Consider the following 12346-nt stretch of genomic DNA (forward strand, 5'->3'; position numbering starts at 1 on the left):
ATGGGATTTTAAACCCCAATCAGCAGTGCTGCTCTGCCAGACCAAACACATCTGACAAATATAACCTCAGCTGCACTATCCACAATTATCTCCCGTCCAGCTGCACCGAACAAAAACACTGCATTAGGGCCGAGCCATAATATCAAGTGAAAAGATGTTAAAATCTGACGTGTTGGCTTTTTATCGCACAGATTGCACCGCTCTGCTGCCAGAGTTGTTTATAAGCTCTGTAAGCCACCGTCTGCAGCATGGAACAGCATGAGTAGTGCTCTCCCTGCCATCAATGGGAGGCTGGGCAGCAGCAGAGCAGAGTGTGTGAATGAATCTGGGGTGTGGCGCACTAGCAGCAAGTTGGGTGGAGAAGTGACGCAGTTACGCAAGACAGGCCTGATGACTCATGCCTGCTGTTAATAACACACACTGCGGTTTTGAGCCACCTCTGGTAACGTGGATTTCAGGGACACATAAGCCACCATAAGACCCGTCTCCTTATTGTGTGTAAGGCACACACACACCCATGTAACACTGACCTTTGAGAGTGACTGGGATAGAGGGGATTTACATAGGTAATAGTATGCTATCAATGTTATGTAACTGACTTCATTCAGATTTATTCTACCAGTGTGTGTGTGTGTGTGTGTGTGTGTGTGTTCACTGGGTAAAAGGGTAATTCCATTGGCTAAGAGTGAGTCAGGCGGATATGGAGCTGTGTATAGCACACACACACACACACACACTGCTCCAGTGTTTTAGTGTTTTATTGATTTATAAATCATCCACTCAAACCATTAGATCACATAAGAGTCATGATCCACCATGAAATTGTCCTGAAACTGCACCACTAAGCTATGCCAGCAGTGTGATGTTTTCATAACCTTTTCCCAGCTCAGTGTGATTTATAGATGTATAAAATCCCCGGAAGAGTGAGGAATACCCCGGACATGGTTTAGAGCTTGGAAGGCGTTAACTACTCATACCATCTCATACCGCCCACACACGGAGACCTGGTTTGAAGCCAGCAGGCTTTTGGGTTTAGAGGATTCCTGTTTTTCTTGCTTCGCTACATCACATGGTTTTGGAAGTTGTCCAACGCAGAATAACACAGCTTAATTTCTGCAAACTTTTCATACCACCATTCACAATGACATTATATATATATATATATATATATATATATATATATATATATGTATAAATATATGCTCTCAAAATGCCAATAGTCAGCTACTTTTTTTTTAGGTCATGTGATAATGGTTTCCTATGTCTGATGTTTGAGCCATTGACATTCTGGTTTATGATTGTTTGCTTCCATCAATGAGCAACATGCCCCTCTTCAAAAACACAAGGAAACCATGAAATTACTTTAACCGATTCCGAATGAAAACAGAAACTTAGATGATTGCCTTGTTTTTGGATTGCAAATGGTAGGCTGTTTTTATTTCCATAAATACACAATGAGGAAGTGGAACGCTTTAGACAAAGAGAGAGTGGAAGGACTGCGAGTCAAACTTGAACAGACAGAATATTGTATCATGATGCTCCATCCCACTTCTGGTGCTGAGAACACTGAAGTACTGTTTCTGGACTGCCCCGCCATAATGGCCCATAGAAGAGCAAGACGACAAGACACAGAACGCTCAAATTCCACAATAACTGTTCGTGAATAACAGCGATTGTTTTGTTTTAATGTACCACTGGAGGGTTTATCTATTTTTACCACTTATGTGAGTGTAAAATGGTGGAAGAAGTATTCAGATAATACATTTAAGTAAAGCAAAAGTAGCTCACCACAATGTTAAATTGCAGGAAATACACCATTACTTTCAACCATTTCACTAATTGTTGGGTCAACAAATATAAAAGTATTTCTGTTTTGTAAGCCGTTCGAGGGTTTTGTATTTATGAAAGTCTTATAAATGTAGCTGAGCAAAGAAAATGCATTTGCCTCTGAAATGCAGTGACGCCTGAAATGGAAATTAATTGACTTTGGATACAAAGACGAACCACGATGATCAACAAAATGTGAAGAAATGTGTTGAAAAGATATCTACTGAAGTAAGCATGCTAACCAGCTAGCACGGCCCGTCCTGTCTAGTAGGACCACTTTATAATTCAAGAAGCGACAGGCCGATAGTATAGCTCAGGCCCATTGCGATGCTACATTCCCTCCTGGTTCCCCTTGCCCCGGGCCTGAAAATCTCCTCTTCCTGGTGGTCCAAAGCTCCAGTTCTAGAGGTATAAACACCGCCAACACTCACCCTATGCTCTGAGCTCCCAGTTGAGATTTCTAGCTGCACAGCTAACTGAGCTAACTAGCTAAAAGCAGCTACAGTCAGCAGGGAGATAGCAAATTAGCATACTTTCTTTAAGAGTTGGAACGTGTGTATTGTATTAAAAAAAAAAAATCATAACTTAAGATACTTAAGAAGGGATGACAGTTTACGTTTAAGAGTGTAAGTACAAAACTGTGTGTTTACTGGAGATATAAGACATATTTTAAGTTTAAGACATTTTCCAGCAGCCCTAATGGTTTTAACTTGCTTGTTTTAAGTGACAGACACTTGGAAATTCCTGTCCTCTGAGCTGTGACATCATTATTTTGGTCACTAATGTTGTACAAGCACATCCCGAGGCACAGACATGCTCTTTGGCTCGCTCAGCGATTCTGTACTGTAAGCAACATATGGCCTTGTGTGAATGGCATACCAGACAGCAAGACAGTTCCCAGCACGGCCTCCTCTGTAGATCCCAAGCAAGAACACATGATAGACAGATGACCTTTACTTTGTGTTGGGTCTAGCAAGACACGAGGAATGTTCCCTTTCATTCATTCTGCCACAGATTAAACTCCAAACAAATATCACTTTGTTCTTGGTGCTTGGTGTGCGCGAGCAACTGTACATCACCGGATGGTGAAATTGGCCACGGAATGAGAGACTTCTGGTATTAACAGATGGCTGCCTAGCTCTGCCACTAGTATTCCATGTGGCTGTGCTTTACACATGACCCAGTATTCTCCTCGCCAAAACTAACACTTTACTTCCTCCTCGGAGGACATACATGTTTCACAAGAGCTAGTTGAAGGGTTGTGAGAGCTGTTTTGAAAAGATTGGATATCTGAAGTGAGTTCCTGGAGAGATAAGATACTTCCTGTGAGATTGCCAGATAGTTTGACTTGATGGATTTCGTAAGAGCAGACAACTGAATCCTCACTGGTGGTAGCATTACAAATAAACTGGCGGACAGAGGTGGAAGAAGTAATCTTGCACTTAAGTAAAAGTGTGTGTATATAAGTGCCCAAAGTACTGCAGGATAGGGTAATTATCACTTTAAATGTTGGAGCAGGAAACTACTTTGTTGTTGATGTTTTTCTGTTCTGTAGGTTGCAGATTCATATGGAAGCCCTGAGCGGCAGTGAAGACATTTTTGTCTGATCCAAATTCTCTCCTGGGTTTATGACTTGAGAACTGGTGCCAGGATAATCCTTCTTAGTTCCTTTATTAATACACATTTAAAAAAAAACAAAACCACGTGTTCATGTATGAAACCAAGTAAAAAAAAATTCTGAATTTTTATTTTTCGTGCTTGAAACCGAATAAAATCTTTTGTTTCCCACATTAATTTTTTTTAAAAATGTTGTGAATTAACAAATTATTTGTAAAAAATATCTGCGGAATTTCTTTTTTTGTTTCATTTGATTTCACACATTTTTCTCCTTATTTTTTTCATGTCTTTAAACAGATAGGGGAAAAATAATGAATGTATTAGATTATCTGGGCAAAACTTTTTTTTTTCACCAGTTCCCGAGTCAAAGACACAGGAGAGAAAACAATTTAGATCGGACCTCGAAAAGAATGTTTTCCCCCTTAGTATCAATAAAGTTTTATATTAATCTATAATATTATATGATGGAGTAGAGTAGAGTGGAGTGGAAGTATGAAGTAGCAGAAAAAGAAAACAATAAAGTACAAGTAACTCAAAGTTGTACTTAAGCATAGTACTCGAGTAAATGAACTCAGTGACTATGCACTACTGTAAGCTGCTAACAAGCGTAGATTGTATACTGCTCTGTCTAGAAAGTAAAGACAGCATGGCTCAGAGGACAGCACAGCATCCATGATGTCATCCCCACTTCAGTGACACGATGTCAGAGTCAGCATCCGGCCAAACACTGAGATTAGGATTATTCTTCTCGGCCCTGAACATCTGCCGCACACGAACAGAGTGAGACTGCTGGGAGTAAAAATCCCTGCTGTAAAGATGGCAGTTATTCAGATGAGATTGGCTTTTACGGCAGGATGGCCAAACATTTATCTGTAATAGGATAACAGTGGCCCTTTTAGAAATGACAGAACTCTTGGACCTATGATTTTACAGCAATACAAAACACTAATTAATTCTGAATTGTTCCTCATCTAAAAAAATGGCTGACTCTCTTTATGTGGTGAGCTGAATAGATGAACTGCTCCAGTTATTGTGCAGCAGACGCAGAAGCAGCTGTGAAATTACCGTCAGTCATGCAGTATGCTAAGCATGTTCTTACAACCGCAGCAGGTGTGAACCAGCTCTGACTGGCTTCTCCTTCGCCCCTGCAACACACACAACGCTTGCAAACAGACACATGCACCCTCCCGTCCACATCCCCGAGCTAAAATCCTGTCAGTCTCATGCACATCTGCTTCCCCAGCGACTACTGCTGAGTAAGCACTGCATTAGCCTCTGCTTCCCCTCACGGGTGATCATAACAGGACAAAAATACTCAGTTTAGCTGTCACACGAAACATACTGTGCATGCGAAAAAAAAAAAAAAAAAAGCTTGTGAATCAGACACACAGGCATCCTTTTTTTCCCTATAAACGGAAAGTGTAATTTTTCTCATCAAAGGTTTTACTTGAAAAGTTCATCTGTAATTTCTATCTACATGAGGCAGGCGTGAGTTTCCTGCTGATTTTTATTGAGTAACTTAGTAACAGAGGGAAAACAGTAGGGAGCTGTTAGGACCCCACACCTTGCCTTTGAAGCTGGCAGCAGCACGCAAAATGATTTATAATTACAGAATGCAAGAGGCTGTGCTTAAATCTCAGGTCAGACGCTCGGCATGGAAAAGTTGGCGCCAAAATACACTAAAAGCAGCCTCGAGGGAATCCCGTACATGAGGATACACTCCGCCATGCAACAGCAATAGAAACTGGTCTTGAAAGCTGTGCGTTAATATATAAATCACCGCCCATTACTCTTTTACAGTGCTGCTGATATACTGTAAATACACACTACCAGTTACAGATAAGACCTCACTGATTAATGGCTCCTACGCCCGTCACCCCCAGGCAGTGCTCTCCAATCACTCGTGCACTGCAGCTATCCATTGCCTCTGCCTTATCGTAGGTGTCTTTTCAAACCTAATCATAGGTTTGCCCTGCAGGTATGTGGCCAGCCGGGTTCAGTCATGCTGGAAAACCCATCACTCAACAGCTTTTATTATCACAAATGTGAGGTGTTGCTAGGCAAGTCTCTTCATGTGCTGTGCCGCTGCCGTGAAAGTTGAAGATTTTAGTCTAAGCCCGCTGCCATATTCTCATTCATCTCAGCCCCTGAAGCTGGAACTAAACCTGTTTTAGTGCAGCATTTAAGTCATTAAATCCCACAAGAGTGGCAGTTATTGGGCCGTGAACTGCAACACAGATCAACTACAGAACATTTCCCCACCCTTTTTCTTTCCCGAGTTAGAAAGCTTGGCTCTGGTTCATGAAATAATTTCTTCAGGGAAGGGAATTCACTCTCTGTCATCGGTTAAAGAACATATGAATAAATCTCCCAGACTAGGTAAAAAACAATACCGAAGCAACGGAGCATTCAGGGAGCTGTAAAGAAGCATAAATTGGACGTAACACATAAGACCTGAAGCGTTTTTACACATAAATGTGACACACTCGTACGTTGAGAAGTCTAATCGTTGAGTGAGGAAGCAAATTAAGCACAACAAATTTCCTCCACTAGTGATAACACGTGTATCTGTCAAGTGCAAACCCACACATTGGTTTGTGGACTACTGTCAGCAGCCAGCGCCATCTTGTTTTTTTTTAACCAGAAGTGACCATATTTGGACGAGAGGGTGGAAGTGGGGACAATACTGAATGGATCTGACAGAGAACCTGAGGACACATTACTCGCTCTAAAGCATATACTGGTTTATCGCCTATTTACTGTAAATGGGACCATAATTCACAAAGTGTACATCATGCTGTACTGAAGAAAAATTGAGTACTGATTCAGACCATAAAGTTATTGGGAAACTTTTACTGAGATAATAAATCAAGTGAGTAGTAGGGTCATTTTCTCATAAGCTTACATACAATCGGACTTCTTTTTGAAACCAGCATTCTGTCCCCGTTTGCCATTGGAAAGAATGCCGGTTGGCTTCACTTTTCAGACCTGGCAGCTCTATCCATACTTACAGTCAAAGATATGAATCTATCCTGAGTCACCTTGTGAACACCTGGATCTTGTTTTGCTTGCCATTATGAAAACTGCTCTACATTGCTTTTTAAGATCCACTGGCTTCATAAATTGGATCATAAAATTGTAAAAAGCTGAAAAATTAACTTAAAATAGCTTTTAAAGGATATTGCACTCTTGCCAATTAATGTTATAAAATCATAATAAACAACAAAGAACATGTTTAACAATAGTCTGGCACACATGTATTGTGCAACACTCTTGTGCAACAGATGCTAATTTGATCTCTCCCAAAGTTGCAAAGGAGAGCTGTCGGAAGTCTTATATCTGTGGTAGAGGACATGCTGTGTCATCTTCCACTTCCTCTAAGCACTGTTTGACTGACTGGTAGTGGGTGTGTCTGCACTGTGGTATTGACAGATCTGGCCCTGTCACTTGTCTTTGTGTCAGAAAGCCTGTGGGAGACAGGAAGCCAGGCATCAAGCGTGGATAGAAAGCGGACATTTGACCACACCTAGAGCCTTGGGGCTGGACACTTTGACTTCTCAGAACAAGCTTAGGTCCTGACTCAACCACAAAAACCACTTTTGTTTTGTTTTATGAAAGTGTGCTATCGACTTTCAGTAGAGAAAAAAAAAACACAAGTCAGAACAAAGACAAACAAAAGATATTCAAGTAAAAATATACAATATATTTGTTGTATAAACTTGTACATAATGTCTTGGACATTTAGCTTTACATATACTATACATAAGGGTCAAAATAGGGTGACATTCGCATCCTTCATGATTTTGAGAAAATGTCCCCTAAAACAACCACATTTTATGTACATCTTTACAAACATACCAAACAAAACAGCCCTTGGATGCACTTTAAGAGGCCATGACGAGATACAGATGCCTTGTATAAAAATCCCTGAAAATGTCTCTCTGTGAGGTAAGAACACATTTGTCAAACTCATTTCCTTTCATTCCCTCTCATACATCGAACTCACTCATTTGTTCTGAGACGAGACTGGCAATAGAGAACAGCTAATTATACATCATGTTTCCCTTAACATTATTGTGCCACAGAAGGAGTAGCTGCAGACTGAAGACTGTCAGAGTAAAAAATATGGTGAACACATCCATTCCTTTATACACTGGATTACTTATACATATGTTTCCATCAACCGTGGCATAAGCCAGTCCTATAAGCTATACCTCGACCTGGCAACTGACATATAGTTCAATTTCATGTTAAGGTATGGTCAAGGCTTCAACCATAGAAACATAAACACATGCAAAATAATGCAGCTATAAGCAACAGAATGTACAGGAGTGTTTCTGAAGAATAATGTTTTAGCCCACGTAAGGGGCCACTTGATCTGAAATAAAACTACCTACCATCATGGTGTTGACCAGACGTTAGTGAATGTATTAGCAGTTAAAGCATGAGAAAAAAAGCTTTATGTTGTCACTCCATTCTGCTGCGAGAGAGCTGCCAACAGTCATCAGAGGAAAGACTGGACAATAATTCAAGGCCGGATCACTTTAGTAGCTTATTTCCCTCAGCTAGAGTACCATCAAAACATCTCAGATTGGTCCCCAGAAAACATTCTGATTGGCCAAAGACTCCTTTTAGACCATCAAGGCAATAATCATAACTGATACAAAGCAATGCATAAACATCCACTTTACAGCTGGTGAATAACAAATAACAGTCGAACAACAATCGTAGATTTAATAGAAAAGTTATGAAATGTCCTGCTGTTATGGCTGTACGTGACTATTGATTAACGCCATGTACGGTGGATAGCTAAATTCATCCTCATGTTAGGTATTAAGGCATCAAGACTGAATTTAATGGAGTCTACACACGGGTTCAGTTCCTTTAAAAGATCAATGTAGTTCCTTTTGGTGCAGAAATATTGTAACTGACTTACTGCTTGTGTCAGCTAGTTAGGCATCTGACAAGCTCAGAAAACCTCAGAAGACGCCACAGGAGTCAATAAAAAGGCTGTCCATTCAATCTTCATGTTGACTCCAGCGTGTCCAGCTGGAAGACGTTGTGATTGGTCGGTGTTGTGAAGAATAGCTGCTCCTTGCTGGTGGAACGGTTATCACAGGGACTGCGCTGCAGCGTCCTCTCAAAGTCCAGGAGCTGACCCATGAAGTTGAAGTTTGGGGAAATGTTGGACTTCTTCCTCTTGACAAAGTCATACGCGTCGTTGAGGGAGAGGTGGAGTTTCTGCATCAGGTAGGCCACAGTGACGGTGACTGAGCGACTGATGCCGGCCAGGCAGTGGACCAGGATGCCGCACTGCTTCGACCGTGCCTCCTCTGTGAGAGGAAGGGAAAAGTACAGTCAGCAAGAATTATCAGAGGAATATTCAAGTACAGGAAACATTCCTTTGCAGTTTTCAGATTATTCAAAATAATATGTTTTATTCAGCCCAGTTGCCAGGATACAATGTTGGCAGTTTCTGCAAACCACAGATATGTTCACATATACGTACCATATTGACATTTGTAGAACCCATGTCATACCACGTTCACTATACTTGTTTACCAACTGACTTTCATATCAGGAGGTGGTTTGGATGGTGGTGGAGTTACAGACAAGAAGCCAAGCCACTTCAAGACTGCGTTTCAACATTGTAAGTGTGAAACCAATGGAAATTTTTAAGAAAACCTCGGGACAATTTCCAACCGTATTTATGGCAACAAGACTGGCTATCATTGATGAGAAGATGGGAAATAGTAGTAGCTTTTGAGCCTGCAACATAAAGATATGTACATTTTCAACAAATCTGTAGTTTGTGGAAATGTACATTGCCAACATTTATGGGTTGGTTTTATTAGGGATTATTAATTATGTTATGTTCAGGGCTGATAGCTGTTATATGTAATAAAGGACTGATAACCGATTTGAAACCATTTGCATTTGCAGTAAAAATCTAAATCTTATGGTCAAAATTTTTGAATAACCTGTGATGTGATGTAAAATTATAATCAAATACTGTATCCAAGTACAATTTTGAGGTACTTGTACTTTACTTGAGTATTTTTCATTTTCTTCTGCTTTATACTTCCACTCCATTACTTGTTTGGAGGAAAAGGCGGCTGTTTTGATAACTTTTGTTAAAAGTTAAAAAAATATTCCAATGATCGCAAAAATGCTCAATTACAGATCCGATAATCGGCCTATCCCTAGCAAACATACTTTAGCTGTTTTCAGAATATTCAATCATTATCATCATATCTTCATTGATCATTTTTTTCCTGTACTGCTGTGTTTAAGGTCTTTTTGTAGTTGTCAGTGTTGTTCTGGCTCTTGACAGAAGTAATACTGGATGTAAATGGCATGATAATAGTAAAAGAAGCTTCTGCTGCTTAATGAGATGATCAACTCTTGAGCCTAAAACCAAACAACCCTAACAACCCGTTAACTACAGACATTAGCAAACAACTGGGAACTAAACAACACTGAGCACAACCTATGACCCAGCCATCAAACACAACCCCAGAGGGTGGAAACAACATTTCCTTCCTCATTCTACCTCTAAACCCATTGGAAACTAGTTCATGACACACAGCCTTGCAACCACCAAACAAACAAGTCAGACACTGTGGTTTCAGGTGCAGTCATGGTGAGATGAGACGAATCAAAAGTAAAATTGAATCATTCTGTGGCGCCAACAGGAAAGTATATGTTTATTTTCAACATCAATGTGCTGCTACTTTGCATTAAACAAATTCTGTGATCTTGTAGTAGACACACCGATAACAGCCTACACAAGTGGTTAGGTTGGGAACATTCATCATGTCGCAAACCACTATAAAAAACCCACAAACACCTCCACACACCAGCAAAACAAATAATCATTGTCAATAAATTATTCAAAGGTATTTATTATTAAACATAATCAGCAAACAACGCTTAATCAATACTCTGGTTTAAGTCCTGTATACTCGAACGTGTCAAACGTGTACTCAAACATGGGGTTACTATACTAACTATACTCCTCATGGCAAAACAAACTAACTAAACATGTGCACACTATCAACACGTTTATCTTCTGTTAAGTGTGAGTGTGACAATGTGTTTAACAAAACCTACTCACCTATAAATGAAATGGCCTCTGGGAAGAATTGGGACAGGTTCTGACTCCAGTGGTCCGAAATGGGAATCTGTTTGTACCTGAAGTGGCCATCGTGCTCAAACATGTTGGGGAGATTGGGTGTGACGTTCAGGATGTACTTGATGTTGTACTGGCTCAGCACGTCTAGGTTAGTGGAGTCTTTGGCGCAGCCCAGGAAAAGGTAGGGGATGATCTGGACAGGGAATGCAGGCTGGTTGTTGGGGATCGGGCTCTCCTCAGACTCTGTGGCACTGCTCGGCTCCCGATCAGATTCCCCATCAGAGCAATCGGAGCTGATACGGAGATTTCCAAAACCCAGAACGGCCAGCGGAGGAGAGGAGCTGGGACAGGAGCTGTCAATGGGGGTCTCACAGTGTTCTGGGTACTCTGTGTGAAACTTTACAAATCCACCTGGACAAGAGCCAAAAAAAGTCAAATCAATAAAGTTGAATCATATGTATATTAATAAAAGGGACACTTTAATCATATGTTCAATGTCAGATTGAGTTGGTTTTTGGAGCAGACCTGTAAAGAAGTAACTCAAGTCACCCCCCCTCCCAAAAAAAAAAGGCCATTCATGAAATGCATGCCTGTTCCTGCTGGAGCAAAACATGGCGCAGCCATTTTGGAATTTTAATTGAGAATCTCAGTGACACACAACACACAAACTTTTGAGCAGCTTACAGACCGCAAAACCCACAACACAGGATGAACCTTAGCGCTGAAGACAACAACAACCCCGACATGAACGCTACAGTCTTGTTCTTAAAATTCAAAAGTCGGTTTTCTGAAAGTTTAAAACATCTCCCTTGAAGAATTTCCAGCCTTTAATACAGTTTATAACGATGCTAGGTGTAGCACCACTGCGCTAAAACTAGCTTATTTGCTAATAAGAACACTTCAGCGAACGTCTTGTAACGTTAAAGCGACGTCAGTTTGACGGTTTCTGACGTTACAAACTCCCTCGCAGACATGTTACAACCAACTAACGCTATCTACGTTTTACAGTCATGTCTCAGTCTTAATCTTCAGATAACAGCTTACCTTCCAGGTAAAACGCCTTACAGCCGTCTTCCCATAGTTTTTGAAGAAGTAGACCCAAAACCGACGCTGGAGCTCCACAGTCCTGCCAGCCCATCGTGCACTCATCGTACAGGACGACCGTGTCCGTCTTGCACCGCCTTATGAACTTCTCCTTATCCTCGTGGTTGGGGATGATAGTCCGGATAGGTATGTTGCCCTTTTTGAACCTCCGGAGCATGAGCCCCGGTATGGCCAGGTTTATGGCGGTCTCTATGTGGGATGATTCGTACAGCTCATGTGGACGGCAGTCCAGCAGGAGCAGAGAAGTGCCCCCGGACTCTAACTCGAGTTGCAGCCATTCCACGCTTTTACTCGGCGTCACATTAGACATATCGGACTCAATATCATACTACACGCAAGCACAAACACTTACTACATGGTCCACCGAGCGACGGTAAAACTACATGTCAGCCGAGAGAGGAGCGTTAGATGATGCCCCGCCAGTGCATGGCGCTTCTGCTCGAGCGAAGAGATTTCCCCTTTTTCCTCTTCTCTGTTTCCATCAGTGAGTCAGTGAGTCCTGACCTGCCCCACAGCAAACGGAGAGCTGCTCACACTTTGATTCACGATACGCAAGTTTCAAAACGAAGCCAGTGATCTCCTCTCCAACTTCAGCTACTCCATCCACATCGTGCCAGGGTCCTCCATGCACATTCTCGCTTTACCATTCCGATGCATGGGAGG

At 41.4% G+C, this 12346-nt stretch overlaps 1 protein-coding gene across 1 annotated transcript; it reads right to left on the bottom strand.

Annotated features, from left to right (window-relative positions):
- Nucleotides 1-7126: 7126 nt before the first annotated feature.
- Nucleotides 7127-12346, bottom strand: LOC311265892 (dual specificity protein phosphatase 7-like). The gene is made up of 3 exons (XM_084367992.1): nucleotides 11624-12346; nucleotides 10562-10990; nucleotides 7127-8777 (listed from the first exon to the last, which is right to left on the bottom strand). Exons 1-3 carry the CDS (start codon nucleotides 11991-11993, stop codon nucleotides 8470-8472), a joined length of 1107 nt encoding a protein of 368 aa, XP_084224118.1. The 5' UTR covers nucleotides 11994-12346; the 3' UTR covers nucleotides 7127-8469.

This window comes from Pagrus pagrus (genome assembly GCF_965226575.1).
Source record: "Pagrus pagrus genome assembly, chromosome: 11".
Lineage (NCBI taxonomy): Eukaryota > Metazoa > Chordata > Actinopteri > Spariformes > Sparidae > Pagrus > Pagrus pagrus.

Excerpts from the sequence above, each read along its gene's own strand:
- LOC311265892 (XM_084367992.1), bottom strand. The coding sequence starts at position 11,993 with ATGTCTAATGTGACGCCGAGTAAAAGCGTGGAATGGCTGCAACTCGAG. Across the intron at positions 10,991-11,623 it reads TAAGGCGTTTTACCTGGAAG|GTGGATTTGTAAAGTTTCAC; the intron begins GTAAGCTGTTAT and ends GCTCTTGTCCAG. Across the intron at positions 8,778-10,561 it reads AGAGGCCATTTCATTTATAG|AGGAGGCACGGTCGAAGCAG; the intron begins GTGAGTAGGTTT and ends TTCCTCTCACAG.